The sequence below is a fragment of the Pithys albifrons genome, unplaced genomic scaffold (assembly GCF_047495875.1).
Source record: "Pithys albifrons albifrons isolate INPA30051 unplaced genomic scaffold, PitAlb_v1 scaffold_45, whole genome shotgun sequence".
In the NCBI taxonomy this organism is placed as follows: Eukaryota; Metazoa; Chordata; class Aves; order Passeriformes; family Thamnophilidae; genus Pithys; species Pithys albifrons.
The window spans coordinates 40-23,123 of record NW_027286060.1 but is presented as its reverse complement, the minus strand read 5'-3'; the positions used below and the strand labels follow the sequence as shown (position 1 = coordinate 23,123).

Here is a 23,084-nt window from a genome sequence, read left to right as displayed (position 1 = left end):
GCCCTCTTGTTCTCTGCCTCCCTTCACAGCCCTGCTTTGGCTCCAGCTCTGGCTCCTTTTCGTCTCCTACTTCCCAGCTTTTGGGTTCACACAAAACGGCATTCTCAGGAAAAAGTTTATTTTTAGCATTTCTGAGTGTAACTCAGGAGCTGGAAGAGGGGGAGAGGCAGCAGCTGCTTCCAGTGTGGTCCAGAGTGGAGCAGCCTTTGGGAGCTTGTGCCTTGCACTCAGTCCCAGGAACACCCAGCAGAGGAATGCAGGGGTCAAGTGCCCTGGAATGCCAGGGTGATGGGCAGCATCTATAAATGTCCCACTTCAGGGAAGGCCCATGGGTGCCCACGTGTGTCTTTGTCCAGCTGTCACCAGCCCTGTCTTTGCTCTGCTCAGATTGTGGGGACAGGGAGGTTCTGGTGTGGGGACAGAGATTCTTGTGGTCCTTCAGGAGCTGCCCTGGTTGGAAGTCACGGAATCCCAGACTATTCTGAGTTGGAAGGACCCACAAGGATCATCGAGTCCAACTCTTAAGTCAATGGCCCACATGGGGTATTGAACCCATGACCTTGGCATTATTACAACCAAGTTTTAACCTCAGCCAGGGTGGGCTTTGCAGCAGCAGGGCAGGCAGATGGGTGACAGGTTGTCCATCTTCAGACAGTCACTGCATCCAGGTGACTGGTGCTCTTGTCCCATTCCCATCATGGTTTCCACCTTCCTATCTCCGGGCCAACCCTGTCACCACAGACATTCTCCTCCAAACTGTGTCTGGGTACCTTTTACTGACAAAGTTCCCTGCAAGGGGACTGTTCCTGTCATTGCTGTGGGGCAGGAAAAGCTGCAGGAAACTGTTCCTGTCCTTGTTGTGGGGCAGGAGGAGCTGCAGGGAACTGTTCCTGTCCTCACTGTGGGGCAGGAAAAGCTGTAGGGAGCTGTTCCTGTCCTTGTTGTGGGGCAGGAGGAGTTGCAGGGAACTGTTCCTGTCCTCACTGTGGGGCAGGAAAAGCTGCAGGAAACTGTTCCTGTCCTCACTGTGGGGCAGGAAAAGCTGTAGGGAGCTGTTCCTGTCCTTGCTGTGGGGCAGGAGGAGCTGCAGGGAATTGTTCCTGTTCTGGCTGTGGAGCAAGAGGAGCTGCAGGGAGTTGGTTCTGTTCTGGCTGTGGAGCAGGAGGAGCTGCACATCAATCCTGACCTCTAACTATGGGTGAAATTCATCCTGAGGATTCCCCAAGAATGGCCCCCAGAGAAAGGAGCAGGTGGTTTTCTGCCTTGGATCAATGTGTGTTGCTGTGTCTGGTCCCTTTGTGAGGAGGATTTAACAAAAGCTGATGAGATGCCTGTTCTGTTTGTCCACTGTTGAAAGCCCAACTGAAAATTCCCATTGGAAGCAGTGTGGGAATGCTCATTGGGATGATGCTCTTTGGCCATGCAGCCACTTTACTGCAACATCTGGATGGAAACTGTGGCTGCCCCACCCCTGGAAGTGTTCAAGATGAGATTGAATGGATCTTGGAGCAACCTGGGACAGTGGAAGGTGTCCCTGCCCATGGCAGAGGGTGGAACAAGATGAGTTTTTGGGTTCCTACCCACCCAAACCATCCTGGGATTCTGTGACTCAATGACAGTGCCCTTACAGGAGTCAAAGAGCTGTTACAGTCCCTGTCTCTGTATCCATCAGGCATGAAAGCTGCACCCACGAGGGACTGATCACAGAAAAATTTAATATCAAAGTCTAGTTTTGCTTTCTGGACTATGAAAAATTGAGAAGACTTGACGTGTCTTAGTACCAGCTCACCGTGATTAGTTAATTAACAGCCTTTACTTTCTGCTCTGAATCTGTTTCTCTTCAGTTTCTTGCCTTTGATTCTTTCTTTGTGCTTGCTCATCAGATTCAAGATTACATTTCTTTCAGTGCCCTGAAGGATTCAGGGTAACACCTGCCAGCCCTGTCTGCAGGCTGGGAGAACTCTCTGCATTGCCCAAATCTTTGCTTACCCAAAATAGAAATTGTGTCTTATCTGACAGAAATAGTCCCTGTGGGGCTGGGGAGTGAGGAATCCCCTCTGGGAGGCACTGTGGCAGTGGGAGCAGCAAGGGGCACATCCAGCCCAGTTCCAAGAACAAAATAGGGATTTAGGCTCCCCAGAGACTGTCAGGCTTTATGGCCCTCTGGGAAAAGGTGTTTGGAAAAAGGGATTTTACACTGCAAAGCCACAAAATCAGGATTTCTCAAGGTAGCACAGACTTGGCTGCTCAGGAAACACGATACAAGCCAGGGCTCTGCCAACCACAGAGGTTGGATTGGGAGGTTAGGGGAGGGCCTCCCAAATTCCTGAGCCTCCCAGCTGCCATTGTAGTCACCAGCCCACCCCTCCAGAGCTATTTTGGTGACCACTGCCATGACACAGGAGCTGGAGAATGTGCTCTGAGCAGGAGAGGTCTTTCTGCTCCCCAGAGGCGCTTGGATGGAAGGTTTGGTCTTTGCTCTCTGCCTTTCTCTGCTCCCCTGAAAAAGGCTCTGACTGGGGTAACAAATTCTCTTCTATGGCATTAAGAGGAAGGGTCAGGGTTTTATCCAGGCTGGGTGTGAGCCCTGGAACAGCAAGAGCCACCCAAAAGGGGTCTGTGCTCCACTGGCTGTGCTGAGCTCTGGTACTTTGGGTGTGTTGTGATGTGGTGAGGCCATGACAGCACGTTCACCTGGACAGGTGTGATGGGAATGCACAAGGTGGGTGTTGTGGGGCTGTGTGGCAGTGCTGGGGTGACAGCAGAGCCTGGGCCATGGGTGATGGGGGGAAAAGGAGTGGGAGTTGGACAGGGTGGTCTCCAGAGGTCCCTTCCAAGCCCAGCTATTTAGTGGTTCTGTGTGCTGGGGTGGTCAGGTGGAGGACATGTCCTTATGTAGATGTTGGCAGTGAGTTTGGCTGTAGAGCAGCTGGAGAAATGAAATGTGTGTGAGTTGGAGCAGTGCAGGGAGTGCTTGTGCCTGTTGGCTCCCTGGGGTCCCTGTGCTCAGCAGGAACCTCTCCTGGAAGTGGCACTGGGGGGTCCCAGATTGGTGGTAGAGCAGGAGAGAGGGGTGGGATAGTATGTGGGCATTAGCAGTGGAATTCTTCTCTCCCTTGTCCTTTGGCAGTTGCTCTGTATTTTCTTCCTCCTCTTCTTTACTCTATTCTCCTTATTTTCTGTCTGATCCTTCTGTTTTCCTCTCAGCCTGTTCAGGGTACTAAGCTCAGCTCCAGCATGGAGGGTGACTGCACAGTGCTGGCCCTGCCCTTGGCATGGGACAGCCAGGACATGTCCCTGGACCTGGCAGTGGGCACAACCAGCAGTACCATGGCTGAGTCCCCTCAGCACTCCGTGGGCACATCCAGCAGCAGAGTGGCTGAGTACCCCATGGGCACATCCAGCAGCAACACCATGGCTGAGCCCCCTCAGCACCCCATGGGTACCACCAGCACCATGGCTGAGCCCCCTCAGCACCTCATGGGTACCACCAGCAGCACCATGGCTGAGCTCTCCACAGGCACAACCAGCACCAGCGTGGCTGAGCCCCCTCAGCACTCCATGGGCACAACCAGAGTGGCTGAGCCCCCTCAGCACCTCATGGGCACTATCAGCAGCAGCGTGGCTGAGCCCCCTCAGCACCTCATGGGCACAACCAGCAACAGAGCAGCTGAGCCCCCTCAGCACCCCATGGGCATCACCAGCAGCACCATGGCTGAGCCTCCTCAGGACCCCATGGGTACCACCAGCAGCACCATGGCTGAGCCCCCTCAGGACCCCATGGGTACCACCACCAGCATGGCTGAGCCCCCTCAGCACCCCACGGGCACAACCACCAACAGCACAATGGCTGAGCCCCCTCAGCACCCAACCAGCAGCAGCAGCGTGGCTGAGCCCCCTCAGCACCTCATGGGCACCATCATCAGCAGCAGAGTGGCTGAGCCCCTTCAGCACCCCATGGGCACAACCAGCAGCACAATGGCTGAGCACCCCACAGGTACCACCAGCAGCAGAGTGGCTGAGCCCCCTCAGCACCCCATGGGCACATCTAGCAGCACCATGGCTGAGCCCCCTCAGCACCTCATGGGCACAACCAGCATGGCTGAGCCCCCTCAGCACCCCATGGGCACCACCAGCAGCAGCAGAGTGGCTGAGCCCCCTCAGCACCCCGTGGGCACCACAAGCAGCAAAGTGGCTGAGCCCCCTCAGCACCCCATGGGCACCACCAGCAGCAGCAGAGTGGCTGAGCCCCTTCAGCACCCCATGGGCACCACCACCAGCAACAAAGTGGCTGAGCCCCCTCAGCACCCCATGGGCACCACGAGCAGCAAAGTGGCTGAGCCCTCTCAGCACCCCGTGCCAACCATTCAGTACCCAAGCAGGGCAGAACAGCCCCAGGGAGACAAGGAGGATCCCCCAGGGTGCCCCTTGTCCCAGGAGCAGCTTCCAGAGCCAGAGTGTCTGATCGAGACTCAGCCCATCCCCTTCAGTGAGAACCCCTTTGTGGTTGCCAACCGCAGGGGCAAAGCTGCGGGCACGGCTGGCCTGGGGGGGCCCCCCCTGGGCTATGGCAGCGGGGGAGTGCTGAAGACCAGCCTGTACTGCAAGGCAAGCAGCGTGTGCCACGTGGTGTTTGGCATGCACTCACAGTTCTGGCCACCACGCCCTACTAAAAACCCTGGCACGGGGCAGCACGGTGCCCCCCTAACTCCTGTGCCCCCAGCACTGTGTCCCTGATGGTCGGTGTGTCGTCCTCCAGCCACTAACACACCCCCCAGCATGTGCTGCTGAGCCCCTCTGAGGGGACACGGTGACATCTTTGCCCATAACAACCCCCTGCAGTGCTCCAGGCTGGGGACAGAGTGACTGGAGAGCAGCCAGGTGGAAGGAGACCTGGGGGTTTGGATTGACAGGAGGCTGGACATGAGCCAGGTGTGCCCAGGTGGCCAAGAAGGCCAATGGGATCCTGGCCTGGATCAGGAACAGTGTGGCAGCAGGCCCAGGGCAGTGACCCTTCCCCTGGACTCTGCCTTGAGGAGGCCACACCTTGAGTGTTGTGTTCAGTTCTGGGCCCCTCAGTTCAGGAAAGGTCTTGAGCGGGTGGAGCGGGGCCAGAGAAGAGCATCGAGGCTGGAGAAGGGACTGGAGCACAAGTGCTGTGGGGAGAGGCTGAGGGAGCTGGGGGTGTTTAGCCTGGAGAAGAGGAGGCTCAGGGGAGACCTCAGCACTGTCTGGAACTCCCTGACAGGAGGTTGTAGCCAGGTGTGGATTGGTCTCTTCTCCCAGACAAGAGGGCACAGCTAAAGCTCTGCCAGGGGAGGTTAAGGTTGGATATCAGAAAGAAATTCTTCCCAGAGAGAGTGGTCAGGCATTGGAATGGCCTCCCCAGAGAGGGGGTGGATTCCCCACCCCTGGAGGTTCTTAAGATGAGACTGGATGTGGCTCTCAGTGCCATCATCTGGTGACCACAGTGGGGTTGGATCAAGGATTGGACTTGTTGATCACAGAGGTCTCTTCTAACCCAGCTGGTTCTCTGATTCTCTGATCTGTGACTTCGTTGCTGTCCCTCTGGGTCTGGCTGGAGCAGCATCATCCCAGTCCTCTCAGCTGGCATTGTGGGGCTGGCAGGGCTTGTGGAGGATCAGTGTTGGTGCCACACCTGGGCCTGACCACAGCCCTTTTTTAGATGTCTGAAAAGCAGAGCAGAGCAGCTGGCATGGTTGATCCACAGCCCAGCAGCTGCTCCTCCAAGTGACACTTTCCGGTAGGTTGAGACTGGGATTTCAAGGGAGAACTTTGCTTTCTGCTCTGGGAAATGTTTGTATTTGACATTCTTGCTGTTGCACAGGGAACCTTTGGCAGAGCAGGGACTGGACCCAAAGATGGATCTAGCCCATCCTCCTTGTCAACTCTCTCCTTCTTCCTTTCTCAGAGTATTGGGAGGTCTCAAAAACTAAATAAACAGCCCCACACAGAGGAAAACCAACCAGTCAACCCACCCAGCCCCTGCTGCAGTGATCTTGGAATCTTGGAGGTGTTTTAGGGAATCTCACAGGTCTGCAGGCAGGTGGGCTTAGAGCAAGGCACAGAGTGGAATCTGTGCTCCAGCATAAACTCCAGGTTGCTTCAGGCTTGGTCAGATTAAACCCTGTTGCCCAAGGCTGACTTGAACCAACTGACCAGTGGCTATGGTGTGGTACTGACTGGGAGCTGCAGGTTTGCCTAAACAGTTCCCTAAATCCCAGATGATCTGCTTCCACCTTCAGGCATCTGAGATACTTCCAAAGTGTGCTCCTCACTCCTGCAGTTGGAGTGCAGGTGGTTCCTGGGACACTGTTCAGCTGTTGGGATGGGCTGTTGGCTGGTTCAGCCAAGCTTTGGTGTCAGAGGTTCCTCTGGAAGTGAGGAGAGCACCATCTCTCCAATCCTACTGGTCTTACCAGCAGGACAACTGCAAAGGATGTGGCTGGGGATGATTCCTGTCCTCTTCCAGATGGGAATGGCTGTCCTTGCTCAGTGTCTGTACAATGGAAAGTTTGCCTGGGAGGGTTGTGAGGATTCAAGGGAGAGGATTCCCAGGATTTGCTCCGAGGCAGAGGCTGTAACCTGATTAGCTGACCTTGCAGACTGTTTGGAGATGATCCCAATTCCAATGTTTAACATCATTCCCTCGCTGTTTGTGGTCCTTTTGGCCAGTTTGTGGCACATCCCAACTGCTGTGCCCTGCTAACCCTGCTCCTGGAGAGGGGCCATGGCTGCATGTCCAGGCTCTACAAACCCCCTCCTGCCACACAGTAACTCTCGAGCTTTGTCTTCTCTTTTTCAGGCTCCTGTGGGCGAGTCTGGGACAGGAAATTCCAGGCGTGAATCCCCCTATTCTCCCAGTAATCCTCAGGTGAGACTGCCCTGGGAAAGGCAGAGGCACCTCCAGGGGTGAAATGCAGAGGAAGCTGAGGGTGATTTTCATCCTTGAGTGACACCATCAAGGTGGAGGGGATCTGTCACAGGAGGCCACCAGAGAGCGAGGGAAGAACAGCCTCCTTCAAAGGAAGGTTATTTGATGGTCTTACACAAGCTCTGAGGGGTGACTTAATTCCAGGGATGTACCTGGAGTTGGTACAACATGTAGGTGTCAGGATTTTGGGAATGGCCTCACCAATGCCTTGTACAGAGACTCTGTTGACTGTGGTAAGAAAGGGAGGAGTCAGGGTTTGGAGAACGATCTCAGGTCTGTAAACCAGTGCTCCCAGTGCTTCCCAGTCTCCCAGAGGATCCCTGGATCTGTGTGTGGCACTGAGGGTGACCCACCTGAGCTGTTGTGGAAGGGCCGTGCCCTCAGGAAGTGATTCCCTACAGCTCCTTGCTCAGAGGTTTTCCTTTTGGAGCAGAAAGTGTCTTTATTTTTTGTAACTTCTGACTATTTTTTCTTTATAAATACTACCTGTCCTCCCTCCCTAATGAATGTTCTTATTCATTATATCAGCTCTGATCTTTCCTTTTCAGTCTTTGAATCTTTGATCCCACTGTCCATCCTGTGGCAGGAGGTGCCACAGCTGAACCTTTCCAAGTTAAATGATCTTAAATGGATTTTTAAATTTTCCCTTCACATCCATTACCTGTAACTGGTTTTTATATTGGGGGCTGGACTGAACTGCAGGTTGTGCTTTGTCCTTTGTCCATGGTCATTTTGGGTCTCTTGTGTTCCTTTTGGAGTCCAGCTGCTCTCCAGCTGTTTGGGAGCAGCTGTCCATTGCTCTCCCCACCAGCTCTAGCCCTTCCCTGCTCTTCAGTGAAGCCATTTTGGTTCTCAGAGCTGGAGAGGACTCTTAAGGTGAAGGGCATCACCTTTGGGTGAGGTGACCACTCACATGGGCTCAGGAGAAGGATTTGGGACCACCTGTTGAAACTGTAGAAGCAGCACTTTGGTCCATCTTCTGTTGCTTCTTGGCCTGTCTCAAATCACCCTCAGTTCTTGGATCCTTTGGAATCGAGTGTCCATCAGGAGCAAAGCAAGATTAGAAGAGGACACAGTTTGTTACAGCAACACTATTTCAGTGCTCTTTGTTCCAGGTGCATGTGTTTCCCTGTTGGCATTTTGAGAGCAGCTGCAAACTGGGTGAGGGTTTGGTTTGGGGCTGGTTCCAAGTTTTCCTTTTACCACAAGTGCCAGTTTTCTCTGAGACTGGTTGCCATGGAATCCCAGGATGGTTTGGGTGAGAAGGGACCTTCAAGACCCTCCTTTTCCACACCCCTATCATGGGCAGGGACACGTTTCATTAGACCAGGTTGCTCTAAACCTTGTCCAGCCTGGCCTGGGACACTTCCAAGGATGGGGCGGCCACAGCTTCTCTACCCAACCTGTGCCAGGGCCTTCCCACCCTCCCAGGGAAGGATTTCTGCCCAGTATCCCATCCCACCCTGTTCTCTGGCAGTGGGAAGCCATTCCCTGTGTCCTGTCCCTCCATCCCTTTTCTCCAAGTCCTTCTCCAGCTCTCCTGGAGCCCATTTAGGCACTGGAAGGGGCTCTCAGGTCTCCCCAAGGCCTTCTCCAGGCTGAAGACCCCCAGCTCTTTGCTATTCTGAGGATTCAGGACTCTTGACCTTCAGGTTGCTCCTGCAGAGCAAAAGTTCCAAGGAATTGTATCTCTAATTCTCTGACTCCATCTATTTTCAATATTTATTCTTTGGTTTCAACATCTTGTAGTCCAGCCAGAATTTATTGGCATATTTCAGAGAATTCTTGAGGGAAATGGAGTCCTTTGCCGTGAGTTGGCATCACGATAGTTGTGCTTGACCTGTGGCTCTGTGAGGGGGTGGGAGAGGAGGTTTGTGGTGGGTCTGTGTGTGCTGAGCAGGGCAGGAGGGCATTTCAGCTCCGGGTGCTGCAGTCTCTGTGCTTGTCTCCCTTGGAAAACCCAGACTCTCCGTTTTCTCTCCTGTTCTCTGCCCTGCTGATGCCCCTCTCCAGGTGCCCGCAGCCCCCCGGCCCCCTCACCTGGCGGGCAGGGAGACCCGCTTTGTAAGTGCTGTTGGTGTGCAGTGTGCGCTGCTGCTCCGGCTGCTCCCGCTGCCCACCCCCTGCTCCGGCTCCTGCCGCTTTGGGGCACCCCTGGGGCTCCCCCATGAGGGAGCAGTGCCCCCTTGGCACCTGGGGCACGAGGGGCTGCTCCCCCTGAGCCGCTGCTGTGATGGCACCTGCGAGCGCTTCTGGGGAGGACCTGCCGTGGGGTGGCTTTGCTCCGGCTTGGGGGCAGGTGTGGAGGGTGGGGTGTGCCCAGGGAGTGTGCCCAGGTCCAGGAGCAGAGGAGATGCCAAGGATCAGGAGCTGGGAATGTGCCCAAGGGCCCGGCACTGGGGATGTGCCCAGGGACCAGGACCTGGGAATGTGCCCAAGGGCCAGGAGCAGAGGAGATGCCCAGGGATCAGGAGCTGAGGGTGTGAGCAGGGACCAGGAGCTGGGAATGTTAGCCAGGGCCAGGAGCAGAGGAGATGTCCAGGGATCAGGACCTGGGAATGTGAGCAGGGGACAGGACCAGGGCTGTGAGCCAACACCAGGAGCTGGGGTTGTGCCCAGGGAATGTGCCCATGGGCCAGGAGTAGAGAAGATGCCAGGGACCAGGACCTGGGAGTGTGCCCAAGGGCCAGGAGCAGAGGAGATGCCCAGGGACCAGGACGTGGGAATCTGAGAGGGGACAGGACCAGGGCTGTGAGCCAACACCAGGAGCTGGGGATGTGCCCAGGGAATGTGCCTGTGGCCTTGAGCAGAGGAGATGCCCAGGGACCAGGAGCTGAGGGTGTGAGCAGGGGACAGGACCAGGGCTGTGAGCCAATGCCAGAGGCTGGGGACGTGCCCAGGGACCAGGAGCAGGGGCTGTCCACAGGCCAGGACCTGGAGATGTGCCCATGGGCCAGGACCAGCCTAGGGTTGGGGTCACAGCCTGGAGGTGTTCAGAGCACTGAGGGCATCCTCACACAGCAGAGGATGAAGCAGGGGTGGGCCCTGGGCTCTGACCTGTCCCCACTTGAAGAACCAGGTATGGGGGGAACTTCTGTGGGATCTGGGGGTCCCCACACAGCGCAGGCAGTGGGGCAGAGGTGAACTAAAGGTTTTCAGGGTGGACTCCAGATTTACACCTGTATTTTTGCTTTCAGGCTTCCATTAACTTCATTACACCGCAGGATGACAGTAAATCAGTGAGTACAACCCCCATGAGACCTGACTGGTGTCCCTGTCTCTTTGTCCTGACTCCCACCCAGCCTTGCAGCTCCACTTGGCTCCTATTCTATCTCCTCCAGTCCTCCACTGTGCCTCAAATTTGTACAAATGCACCAAATCTTAAATGTGGTCCATTTGAAAACTGGACAGACCTGCTTTTTGCAGCTTTTATTCCTGTTTTCCCTCGCAGCTTCCCCTGCTGGGTCTCTGCTGGCTTACCCAACTCCTGCTGCCACTCTCTTTGGTCTCAGATGCTCTGTTCACTTCCACCCAGCATCCAACAGTGATGATGATGCCCAGGTCAAGTCTCAGACTCTTGTCTGCTCCTGTAACTGCATTTCTAGTCAGAGCCCTGACTTGATCTGGTTCAATTCCATCCACAGTTTCTGCCAATTCCCATTCCTGGATGATGTTTCCCTACATCCATCACCAGTGCTCACATTCTTTGATCTTCCTCACACTCAAACTGCCTAAAGGGAAGTTCTGGCCAGGTGGGGGTTGGTCTCTTCTCCCAGGCACTCAGCAATAGGACAAGGGGGCACGACGGGCTCAAGCTCTGCCAGGGGAAATTGAAGTTGGAGATCAGAGAGAAATTCTTTGCAGAGAGGGTGCTCAGGGATTGGAATGGGCTGCCCAGAGAGGGGGTGGATTCCCCATCCCTGGAGGTTTCTAAGGTGAGCTTGGCCGTGGCACTGATTGCCATGATCTGGTAAAGGGCCTGGAGTTGGACCAAGGGTTGGACTTGATCTCGGAGGTCTTTTCCAACCCCATCCATTCTATGATTCTAAGCCATGCCCTGCTGACCCTTGTGTGGCAGATGCTTTCTTGTGTCCTGACCTTCTCCATAACCCAGTTATGACCCTGTGTGACCCTGACTTGGCTGAACCTCTTTGGGTGTTGGTGCAGGAGCTCTCCCTGCTGGTGTGGTCTCTGGAGCAGGGAACACAGCTGAGGAATGGAGCTGGGGTGCATGGAGTTGTTTATTCACCTGCATAGAATCATAGAATGGATTGGATTGGAAAAGACCTCCCAGATCATCAAGTCCAACTCCAGTCCCTTTACCAGATCATGGCACTCAGTGCCACGGCCAAGCTCAGCTGAAAAACCTCCAGGGATGGGGAATCCACCCCCTCTGGGCAGCCCATTCCAATGCCTGAGCACTCTCTCTGCAAAGAATTTTTTTCTGATCTCCAACTTCAATTTCCCCTGGCAGAGCTTGAGCCCATTGTGCCCCCTTGTCCTATTGCTGAGTGCCTGGGAGAAGAGACCAAGCCCCACCTGGCCAGAACTTCCCTTCAGGCAGTTCCAGACAGTGCTGAGGTCACCTCTGAGCCTCCTCTTCTCCAGGCTAAACACCCCCAGCTCCCTCAGCCTCTCCCCACAGCACTTGTGCTCCAGTCCCTTCTCCGGCCTCGTTGCTCCTCTCTGGACCCCTCACTGCCCTAACTGCTTGTTTCTCTTCTCTCTTTCTCTCTCTCCTGCTCCTCCTCTTGCTCTGCATTCCCCTGGGGTGCAGACCAAGCCTGGTGTCATTCAGCCCCTGCCCCGCCTGCGACCCGGCGCTGCCTCGCACCCTGCGCAGGACGGGGACAGCCCCAACCCCTTCCAGCAGCCAGAGCTGTGCTTCAGGATCCCAAACTCTGTAAGTGGCCTGGGGTTCCTCCCTGAAAGCCCTGCCCCTGCCCTGCCTGGCTGTGGTGCCACATGTTGTGTCTGGACACCCTTTTTGTGTGAGGTTGAGGTGGCAAAATGCCCAAAACAAGGAGAGGGAATCAACCCCAACACCAAGGGAAGAGGAGGGAGGAAAAAATAACCAAAGAGGAGAAAAAAAGAAAAAAACCCCCAAAACCTGAAATAGCAAACTTCTTATATTATGGAAAGAGAGACAATTAAAAACAGAATGTGATACAATACATATATCACAGACTATCCTGAGTTGGAAGGACCCCCAAGGATCATCGAGTCCAACTCTTAAGTCAGTGGCCCACAGAGGGGATTGAACCCATGACCTTGGGCATTATTAAACCAAGTTTTACCCAGCTGAGCTGATCTCAGGGTCAGATACACAAATGTGGGAAAAAACAAACCAACCACAACAACCATTGTGTCACCCACCCAACAACACAGACCTGCACCACCCCAGCTCACAAAAACACTCCTAAAAGCTCCCCCCAAAGGATACTCAGCAAGAGAGGAGAAAACCAACAACAAAAAAAAGGGGACTTTCCAAACCAAACAGCTGTGAAGTGGTGAATGAGGCCCAACACCCCAGCAAGGGTGGCAGCAGGTCTGCTCAGCACTGACCATGAAGGGACTGAGCTGGGCACCTCCTACACCTTCTTTTATACTTGATTTTGATGTTAAATCATATGAAATATCTCTTTGGTTGCTTAAGTGAGGTGATTCTTTTCCCCTCTGATCTACATAGACTCTCTGGGCCTGCTGAAACTGAGGCTTGGCTAAAACTAAACCCAAAACCACCACACCCTTGCAGAGGTGATGGTGTGGTTTGACAACCATGTGCCTGAGCTGGGGCTGGTGGTGTCTGTGCACCAGCTGGGTGGCCCAGGAAGGAGCTCACACTGCTCACAGGGCATCCCACTGGTTCCTGTGGGTCTCCTGAACTGTCCCAGGTCTCCATGTCCCTGTCCCATGAAGTTCTTGTGGCAGAAATCTCCTGAGCTGTCCCTGGTCTCCATGTCCCTGTCCCATGAAGCTCTTGTGGCAGAAATCCCCAGAGCAGGTACAGCTTTAGGGACTTAATTTGGGAGGTGTTGAGTTCTGTGGAGACATAAATCCCACAGATCCTTTGTCTGGCATGTTGGAGCAAGAGCCAATACTATCCTGGTGATGTGTTCTATGATCTGCAGAATTATTGTTTTTGAAAGGTTTGTATTTCCAGGGCTGTTTGTTGATGAAGATTCGCTTATTTTGGTCTTAGTCATACCAGAAGACCTTAAATATATAAGTTGAAGCAATAGTGGAAGGTGTCCTTGCCCATGGTATGGGCTTTAAGTCCCTTCCCACACAAACCATCCTGGAATTCCATGAATCCAGCCCTTCTGTCTCTTATTGGACCTTGTACATGATACCAAAACAGAGGTGTGGTTTGCAGACAAAGAGCTGTACAGAACCCATGGAATTGGCCCAGGGTCATGTTTTACAGTCCCTTCTGATCTTTCTGTGCTGCTCTTTATCCTGTGCAGAAGGAACAGGATCAAACAACATAATTTAACCTCAGTCTGGAGCACAGAAAAACCAAAAAAACCTGGAACTGGGTTGGTGCAGCTGAAGGGCTGGAGTAATGAACAGCAAAAAGGGAATTTCCTTTCCAGCAGAAGGAAGGTTGGGGTGTCATTGTCCCCCGTCCCAATCATTGTTATGGTGCTTTGAGCAGGTCACCCCAATTCTGCTGCCCCCAAACATGGCAGGAGTGGTTGTGGGGAAGGGACAAGCAAAGACAGTGACAAGCAGTGGGAGGGTCTCCTCAGACCTTGTCAGATGTTTCTGAGTGAGTGGAATTCTCTAAAGGAAATATTTAAGATGAGAGGCAGATCTCCCCCAGATTACAGATGCCTGAATCAGATCATGGAACCACAGGGTGGTTTGGGTTGGATGGGACCTTAAGAACAATCTTTTTCCACCCTTTGCAGTGGGCAGGGACACCTTCCACTAGGAGGGATCTTGTTCAGCATTTAGTAGGATCAGAGTCAACCATGTGGCTGTTCCAGCCCCAAACCCTCTGATTCCAGTAGGGACATGCTGGTTAAATTGGGTGGGAATCCTCAAGGACTGTGACAGCAACATGGCCCTTGGCCAGGAGATCCACCCCAACATTCCTGCCAGGTCAGTGAGGATCTGGGCCACCACAAATACCATTCCCCCACCAGCCAGGAAAGAAAACAGGGCTGTGACCCACATGTAGAGTGTGCACAGGGCTCTGCTCCTTGTGTGCCTTCCTGCCCAAGGCTCAGGGGCAGCCTTGGCATGGCTTGTGTATTCCCTACATATTCCATTACATATTCTCAAAAGAATATGTATTCTCTTACATATTCTTTTACCTATTCCCTACATATTCCCTAGATATTTCTTTACCTATTCCCTACATATTCTCTTACATATTCTTTTACCTATTCCTTACATACTCCCTACATAATCCCTTAAATATTCTTTTGCCTATTCCCTACATATTTCCTACATATTCCTTTACAAATTCTCTTACATATTCCCTATATATTCCCCTATCTATTCTCTACATGTTCCCTTACATATTCCTTACATATTTCCTTACCTATTCCCTGCATATTCCCTTACATATTCCCTATATATTCTCCTACATATTCCTTACATATTCCCTCACACATTCCATTCCATATCCCACTCCTCAGTCCCTGCAGCCCCAGAGTTGGGCTGTGCTTCCTTCCCCCCTGTGGGTTTTCCCACCCCCCCTGTGCTCACCTTTTCCTCCTGTCTGTACCTGCAGCCAAAGCCACCGTCCCCACCGTCCCCTGACGAGGTGCCCATCAATGTCAAGCAGGCCTACAAGACCTTTGCAGCAGTGCCCCTGTGCCACCCTCTGCTGGGCACGCAGGTAATTTGTGCTCAGGTGTGAGCAGGGAACCAACCAGGGGGGATTTGTGCCCTCCAAAGAAAGCTGCTGTGCAGGAGGGACGTGTTGAGGTCCTGCAGAAGTTGGTGTGTGGTCATGATGCAGGTGGTCACCCTGCAGAGTCCTGTCTGGGAGTGTATCAGGTCCTGGAATCTCACTGTTATTCCCCCTGGATGTTGGGATGTTTCACAGACTATTCTGAGTTGGAAGGACCCACAAGGACCATCGAGTCCAACTCTTAAGTCAATGGCCCACACAGGGGATTGAACCCATGACTTTGGCATTATTACAACCAAGTTTTAACCAGCTGAGCTACTCTCAGGGTCTCACCTCACTGCTTCCCTTTTCCCTACTCCTGTCTTGTTCTTGCTGGCTCATTTGTACTGCAAATGAGATCCTCTTTCACAGTTGGCTTTCTACTGGGGTGTTGCTCCTTTCCTTTCCTTTCCTTTCCTTTCCTTTCCTTTCCTTTCCTTTCCTTTCCTTTCCTTTCCTTTCCTTTCCTTTCCTTTCCTTTCCTTTCCTTTCCTTTCCTTTCCTTTCCTTTCCTTTCCTTTCCCCTTTCCCCTTTCCCCTTTCCCCTTTCCCCTTTCCCCTTTCCCCTTTCCCCTTTCCCCTTTCCCCTTTCCCCTTTCCCCTTTCCCCTTTCCCCTTTCCCCTTTCCCCTTTCCCCTTTCCCCTTTCCCCTTTCCCCTTTCCCCTTTCCCCTTTCCCCTTTCCCCTTTCCCCTTTCCCTCCTCTCCCTTCCTTCCTTTCCCTTTCCCTTTCCCTTTCCCTTTCCCTTTCCCTTTCCCTTTCCCTTTCCCTTTCCCTTTCCCTTTCCCTTTCCCTTTCCCTTTCCCTTTCCCTTTCCCTTTCCCTTTCCCTTTCCCTTTCCCTTTCCCTTTCCCTTTCCCTTTCCCTTCCCCTTCCCCTTCCCCTTCCCCTTCCCCTTCCCCTTCCCCCTCCCCTTCCCCTTCCCCTTCCCCTTCCCCTTCCCCTTCCCCTTCCCCTTCCCCTTCCCCTCTCCCTCCTCTCCCTTCCTTCCTGTGCTGGGAGCTCCGGTTCTCCTGCAGTGACTTGGGACAGCCACTCTGTGCCCTCCCTTGTCCCTTGTTCCTGCCCTCCCTTGATCTGGTACATCCGTTGGGATCACATTCTGTCTCTGCTGTTTTTAGGCTTGAGTTTTGTCCATTTTAGCTTTATTGACTGATTTCCTCAGAGTTAATGACTGTCAGACAACCTCAGGGGAGATGTAGCAAAGCCCAGGATGAACAGGATGTGGAACTGGTCCCTGTTGGCTCCTGGCATCCCCCAGGTGACCCAACCTCATGGCCAGGTGTCCCTTGTGCACAGAAGTGTTTCCAGCATCACCATCTCTGCCTGAGGCATCACAGGTTGAAGAACAATTTCTGCTCCTGCAGGAGGTCACCTGCCAGTATTCACTAATGAAAGAAAATTTTTTTGTTCCCTTAAATTATTTTTGTTTAATTACATTCATCCATTGAACTTGGACAGACTGATCACTCCACTGATAACTCCACTGCCTGCTTCTGGATTTTTAGGAATATACCAGCTATTGTTTTAGGCATGAACTACCTAAAACCAATTAAAAAATCCATTAAAAATCCCTGCTTGTCACATGGGTATTGTCACAAGTCATTCCACTCAACAGTTATTGCACAGGGATTGTCCTGGTCCCGCCGGTGTGTGTTGAGCTCTTACCTTTTCTTCTCTGGTAGCAGCAAAAAGTCCTGTTTTCAGGCATTTGCTTCTTAGCTAGAAGCTTTATTTTGCCTTTTTTAGCTCCTTCTTTTTTATTGTGCTCCATATTCTACAAAATTTAAACTTCCTGTTAAAGTCTGTTTGGATAAAGCCAAAGGTTTTGCTCTCTTATTGTGGGTCCTTTCAATTTGTCTAATTAAAAGTCTTTTCCATAACTTGTTGGCAGTTCTCAGTTTCCCCCTATGGGTTCCTGGTTCACAGATGGATTCTATGGACCCACTTTTCTACCTGTAGTTTTGCTCATCCAATATTCTGTTCTTTATCCCTGTAAAAATGGGTTTCTTTCTTTCTGATGGTGTTTTTCTTCCTTAAAAGTAAATTTTGGATGGTTTTATTTTTGATGTAAGGAAGGTGTGAGTGATCCTTGTTGAGCTCCAGCTCAGTCCCTGCTTCTGTTCCCCACCTGGTTAATGTTTTTCAGTTTCTGCTCCTTCAGAAGTTGTCACACCTGGTTCTGTTTAACCCTCAATTTAACATAAATTCTCATTCCTGACGATTGCTGAGCCTGAGTTGTTAATTCTGTGAGAATTCTGGGACTGTTTTGGGAGCCTCCATCAGCTCTTGGGAAAAAATGGTGGGTGGAAATTTCCCTTTTGAAACGTCCTTGTTTCTCTCTGTCCTTAGGAACTGTCTGGTCAGAGCAGCACAGAGAACCCCAAAACAGGCTCAGAGGTGAGGGCTGGGGCTGGAAGGAGGGTGGGGGTCAGAGAGGATCTGGGGGCTGTGATGGGCAGGTGGGCTCACTGCATGGGGAGGCTGAGGAAGGGGAGAAGGGTGGGAAGCAGGTGGCAGAGGAAGGGCTGGAGTGATCTGGGGAGGGCAGTGGGTCTGGGGGGTCCATGAGGAGTGTGGGAGTCCTGTGGGCTGGGCTGTGTCTGTGGTGTGTCTGGGGGGGTCCATGGGCAGTGTCTGGGGGTCCATGGGCTATGTTGTGTCTGGGGGGTTCCATGGGCAGTGTCTGGGGGTCCATGGGCATTGCTGTGTCTGAGGGGGTCCATGGGCCATGTCTGGGTGGTCCATGGGCAGTGCTGTATCTGGGGGCTCCACGGACAGTGCTGTGTCTGGGGGGTCCATGGGCCATGTCCAGGGGTCCATGGGCAGTGTGGGGGGGCAAGTGCATGAGCAGTGCTGTGTCTGGGGGTGTCCATGGGCCATGTCCGGGGGATCCATGAGCTGTGCTGTGTCTGGGGGTCCCATGGGCTGTGCTGTGTCTGGGGGTCCATGGGCAGTGTCTGGGGTGTCCATGGGTTGTGCTGTGTCTGGGGGGTCCATGGGCTATGTTGTGTCTGGGCGGTTCCATGGGCAGTGTCTGAGGGGTCCATGGGCTATGTTGTGTCTGGGCAGTTCCATGGGCAGTGTCTGGGGGTCCATGGGCAGTGCAGTGTCTGGGGGTCCATGGGCAGTGCTGTGTCTGGGGGCGTCTATGGGCAGTGCTGTGTCCAAGGGGGTCCATGGGCTGTGCTGTGTCTGGGGGGGTCCACGGGCAGTGCTATGTCTGGGGGTCCATGGGCCATGTCCAGGGGTCCATGGGCATTACTGTGTCCGGGGGGTTCCATGGACAGTGGCCGGGGGGTTCCATGGGCTGTGTCTGGGGGGTCCATGGGCTATGCTGTGTCCGGGGGGTTCCATGGGCAGTGTCCGGGGGGTTCCATGGGCAGTGCTGTGTCTGGGGGGTTCCATGGGCAGTGCTGTGTCTGGTGGGTCCATGGGCAGTGCTGTGTCCGGGGGGTCCATGGGCTGTGTCCGGGGGGGGTCCATGGGCTGTGTCTGGGGGTCCATGGGCTGTGTCTAGGGGTCCATGGGCTGTGTCCGGGGGGGTCAGTGGGCTGTGTCTGGGGGGTCCATGGGCTATGCTGTGTCCGGGGGGTTCCATGGGCAGTGTCTGGTGGGTCCATGGGCAGTGCTGTGTCCGGGGGGTCCATGGGCTGTGTCCGGGGGGGGTCCATGGGCTGTGTCCAGGGGGGTCCATGGGCTGTGTCTGGGGGTGTCCATGGGCTGTGTCTGGGGGTCCATGGGCTGTGTCTGGGGGGTCCATGGGCTATGCTGTGTCTGGGGGGGTCCATAGGCAGTGCTGTGTCTGGGGGGGATCCATGGGCAGTGTCTGGGGGGTCCATGGGCAGTGCTGAGTCTGGGGGGGGTCCATGGGCTGTGTCTGTGGGGTCCACGGGCAATGCTGTGCCTGGAGGTCCATGGGCCATGTCTGGGTGGTCCATGGGCTGTACTGTGTCTTAGGGGTCCATGGGCACTGTCGTGTCTGAGGGGTCCATAGGCAGTGCTGTGCCTGGGGGTCCATGGGCAGTGCCTGGAGGTCCATGGGCAGTGTCTGGGGGTCCATGGGCCGTGTCTGGGGGTCCATGGCAATGATGTGTCTCTCTCAGGTGGCGCTGCACAGACCAGGGGGTCAGCACAGCCCTGAGCAAAGATCCTTCCGTGAGAGGCAGAAGTATTTTGAGATCGAGGTGAAGCAGCAGCACCTGGACAAGCCTCCCAAGAGAGTGTCCCTGGTGGGGGAGGATGACCTGAAGAAAATGAAAGAGGAGGAAGGTATGTTGGAATCTGTGCACAGAAATTTGGCCTGGGAAGTGATTCCTTTCCCCTGGAAGTGCAGCACTTCCAGAAGCCCATGGGTGGTTATTGTAAGGCCTGGGAATGACCTGAAGCAAGTGAACATTGAGGAGTTCTGGGATCCTGTGTGGGCTGGTGGAAGTGCTCCGGTGTCAGGGTGTCCTGTATCACAAAATCCCAGGATGGTTTGGGTTGGAGGGCATTAAAGCCCACCCATTCTCACCCCTGCCATGGACAGGGACATCTTCACTATCCCAGGTTGCTCCGAGCCCCTTCCAACCTGGCCTGGGACACTTCCAGGGATGGAGCAGCCACAGCTTCTCTGCCCAACCTGTGCCAGGGCCACCCCACCCTCACAGGGAAGGATTTCTGCCCAGTATCCCATCTAGCCCTGCCCTCTGGCAGTGGGAAGCCATTCCCTGTGTCCTGTCACTCCAGGTCCTTGTCCAAAGTCCCTCTCCAGTTCTTGGAACCCTTTTAGGCACTGGAAGGGGCTCTCAGGTCTCCTCTCCAGGTAAGCCCCCCCAGATCTCCCAGCCTGGCCCCAGAGCAGAGGGATTCCAGTCCTCAGAGTGTTCCTCTGTCCCTCCCCTGGACTCTCTCCAACAGGTCCATGTCTGCAGGTGGTAAACACTTCAGGAACACTTTTTAAGCCACTCCAGACAATCAGGCTGTGCCAGCAGCCTGGGTGGCACCACGTCCCCCTCACACAGGACTGGCAGCAGAGCTCTCAGTGCTCACTGTGCTGCTCTGGGTTTGCAGGAGGAGGTAGATTGCATTTTTTATCTCATTTCTTCAGCTTGAGAGTTGTTTCAGGAGGTGCTGAGGGACAATGTGAAGTAAAAAAAGGGCTTTTACTGAATCTCCAGCTGCTCCTCTCCAAATTGTACCTGGGCCTGGCATTGTTCTGTCCCAGCTGTGGAACCTGCCATGTGCCCTCATTAAATTTTATGCCATTAATGGTTGCTCAATGCTCCAGCCTGTGTGGATCCCTCTGCAAGGCCTCAGAGCCCTTGGGAGAGTCACCAGCACCTCCCAGTTTGACATAACCAGCCAAGTGTTACTGGTCCATTCAGCTCCTGCAGTCAAAAGTATTAATAAAAGTCTTGCCCAGAACTGGCCCCAGGACTAAACCCTGACCCCTCTTTGTCTGGCTAATGGTTCCCAGGGCCACTGCCATGTGTGGGGCCCATCCCCAGGACCCCATCCAGGCCTTGGTGCCTCCAGGAGGGCAGTGGGAAGATGAACATTCCCAGGGCCGTTCTCTCCGGGGAAGGGGCAGAAGAGTCTGTACCCAACTTCCAGTTTGAGGATAAGAATACTGGGCATGAGGAGCTGCTGGAAATCTGCCCATAGAGTTTCCATCCAGGATTGGAAGTTTGGTGGATAAGGAAGAAGGGACTGAGGGAATGGTGTGGAGTTTGTTCCACCTGAGGCATCAGTGGAATGGTGGAGAAACAAAGATGTACATGGAGAGGGAATGGACTGAAACCAGCACAGACTTGGAGTGATGAGGAGCACAAGGACCTGCCCAGAGGTCCCACCCTTGGGGGGTTCATTGTAAGGATCTGCCCAGATGTCCCACCTTTGGGGGTTTCAGCACAAGGACCTGCCCGGAGGTCCCACCCCTGGGGGGTTCAGTGTAAGGACCTGCCCAGAGGTCCCACCCTTGGGGGGCTCAGAATAAGGCCCTGCCCAGAGGTCCCACCTTTGGGGGACTCAGCAGCCCAGAGGTCCCACCCCTGGGGGGTTCAGCATAAGGACCTGCCCAGAGATCCATTCCTGGGGTGGTTCAACAAAAGGACCTGCCCAGAGGTCTCACCTTTGGGGGGTTCATTGTAAGGACCTACCCAGAGGTCCCACCCTTGGGGGTTCAGCACAAGGAGCTGCCCAGAGATCCATTCCTGGGGTGGTTCAGCAAAAGGACCTACCCAGAGGTCCCACCTTTGGGGGGTTCAGCAGCCCAGAGGTCCCACCCTTGGGGCGTCCAGCGAGTGCTCTGTGGTCTGAGCTGCCCCTGTGTCCTTTGGCAGCCCGAAAGCTGCAGCAGCAACGAGCTCTTCTGCTGGAGGAAGAGGAGGAGGAGGAGGAGGAAGAGGTGAGGAAGGTGCCTGAGGCCGTGCAGTCCAGCGTCATCATCGAGGGCGTCGAGTACAAGGTGGAGAGGCTGAATGGGAGGAGCCTCCAGGCTCCTGCAGCTCGGTAAGACAGACCACAGGACCACCACCCTGTACCACCCACATGTGTCATGAGTGTCCCAGAAGCTCTCAGGGCAGAAGGTTGGGCAGGATTTCCTCTTCAGCACAGAAAGGGGCAACTTTGCAGCTGTTTCTTTGCAGGGAACTGCTCCTTCCCCTGTGCTGGAAGGGGTGGAGAGAGGTTGATTTTTAGAGGCAGCTGATTCAAGATAAGCTGAGTGAGAATCATTGAATGATAGAATGGATTGGGTTGGAAAAGCCCTCCGAGATCATCAAGCCCAACCCTTGGTCCAACTCCAGTCCCTTTACCAGATCATGGCACTCAGTGCCACGGCCAAGCTCAGTTGAAAAACCTCCAGGGATGGGGAATCCACCCCCTCTCTGGGCAGCCCATTCCACCCCCAAGGCTGGAGAAGGGACTGGAGCACAAGTGCTGTGGGGAGAGGCTGAGGGAGCTGGGGGTGTTCAGCCTGGAGAAGAGGAGGCTCAGAGGTGACCTCAGCACTGTCTGGAAGTGCCTGAAGGGAAGTTCTGGCCAGGTGGGGGTTGGTCTCTTCTCCCAGGCACTCAGCAGTAGGACAAGGGGGCACGATGGGCTCAAGCTCTGCCAGGGGAAATTGAAGTTGGAGATCTGAAGAAAATTCTTTGCAGAGAGAGTGCTCAGGCATTGGAATGGGCTGCCCAGAGAGAGGGTGGATTCCCCATCCCTGGAGGTTTTTCAGCTGAGCTTGGCCGTGGCACTGAGTGCCATGATCTGGTAAAGGGACTGGAGTTGGACCAAGAGTTGGGCTTGATGATCTCAAGAGGTCTTTTCCAACCCAATCCACTCTATGATTCTGTGACTCCATCTTAAACCAGTTGTTGCTTTCTGGGGGTGGATCTGCCCCACCCTCTCTGGGTGTGCAGCCTGAGGTGCTGCAGCTCACAGGGTTCTTTTCTGCAGGCCCTCAGAGCTCAGTGAGAACAGCAGCTCACAGAGGAATTCTCTGGAAGAGGGGATCAAACCTGAGCAGAGAACCAACTCCATGTCGGGGTAAGTGGGGCAGGTGGGGCAGGGACTGGGATGTTCCTCCTTTTGAACAGCCAGAGGCTGCAAAGGAAGGATTTGGTGGAGAAACCAAAGCTGATTGGACCCAACTTCAGGGTGGGGTGGGTTGGAGAGACCTTCAAGGCCATCTGGTTCCAATCCCTGCCATGTGGGGATTGCTAGGGACAATTGGTCCAAGCCCCATCCACCTTCATCTTCCTCACACCACACAGGGTTCCTTGGAGGCTTTCCAGGGTTCTGGGCTTGGAGGTCACTCTGTCTGTGTTTATGTCTCTTGGTGCAGGCCTTCAGATGTTTTTTAGCACTTCTACCTTGAAAAGAAGTCCAAAGAGCCAATGGGATTTTGAGGAATTGATGTGGGATAGGGGTTGGTATGTATAGACATTGAACTTGAGCTACTGGAAATAGTGGTACAGTAAAATCTAAATCTACAATTACAAATCTAAAATCACTACAATTACTTCTAAAATCTAAAAAAAAATTAAAAATCAAAAATATCAAAAACCCCCCTTAGGCATCACCTGAAAGTCCTTGTGAAAAACTCACCTGTGTCCCCCCCATGGATGTGACACTGAAGAGCTGATTGGTGTGTCCCTCACGGGGGGGGTTATTTTTTCATTTTTATAGATTTTAGAAGTACTTGTAACTGTAGTAAAAGGGAAATTTTAGTGTGTTGATATTTCT

The 23,084-nt window shown here is 53.8% G+C and overlaps 1 protein-coding gene across 12 annotated transcripts in view; it reads left to right on the top strand.

The window, feature by feature from the left end:
* Window positions 1-22,405, top strand: part of SCRIB (scribble planar cell polarity protein) — a 103,223-nt gene extending 80,818 nt beyond the window's left edge. For 6 of the 12 annotated variants that reach the window (XM_071581872.1, XM_071581868.1, XM_071581870.1 and 3 more), the window contains 8 exons: window positions 6,827-6,895; window positions 10,153-10,194; window positions 11,733-11,858; window positions 14,700-14,807; window positions 17,214-17,261; window positions 18,968-19,133; window positions 21,188-21,356; window positions 22,296-22,405. In XM_071581872.1, coding sequence (XP_071437973.1) covers window positions 6,827-6,895; window positions 10,153-10,194; window positions 11,733-11,858; window positions 14,700-14,807; window positions 17,214-17,261; window positions 18,968-19,133; window positions 21,188-21,356; window positions 22,296-22,389 — 822 coding nt within the window. In that variant the 3' untranslated portion in view covers window positions 22,390-22,405. Of the gene's footprint in view, window positions 1-3,207; window positions 3,326-4,333; window positions 4,609-6,826; window positions 6,896-8,968; window positions 9,020-10,152; window positions 10,195-11,732; window positions 11,859-14,699; window positions 14,808-17,213; window positions 17,262-18,967; window positions 19,134-21,187; window positions 21,357-22,295 lie in introns of all 12 variants that reach the window. The other 6 variants (XM_071581877.1, XM_071581869.1, XM_071581871.1 and 3 more) reach the window with 6 other exon arrangements.
* Window positions 22,406-23,084: the final 679 nt, after the last annotated feature.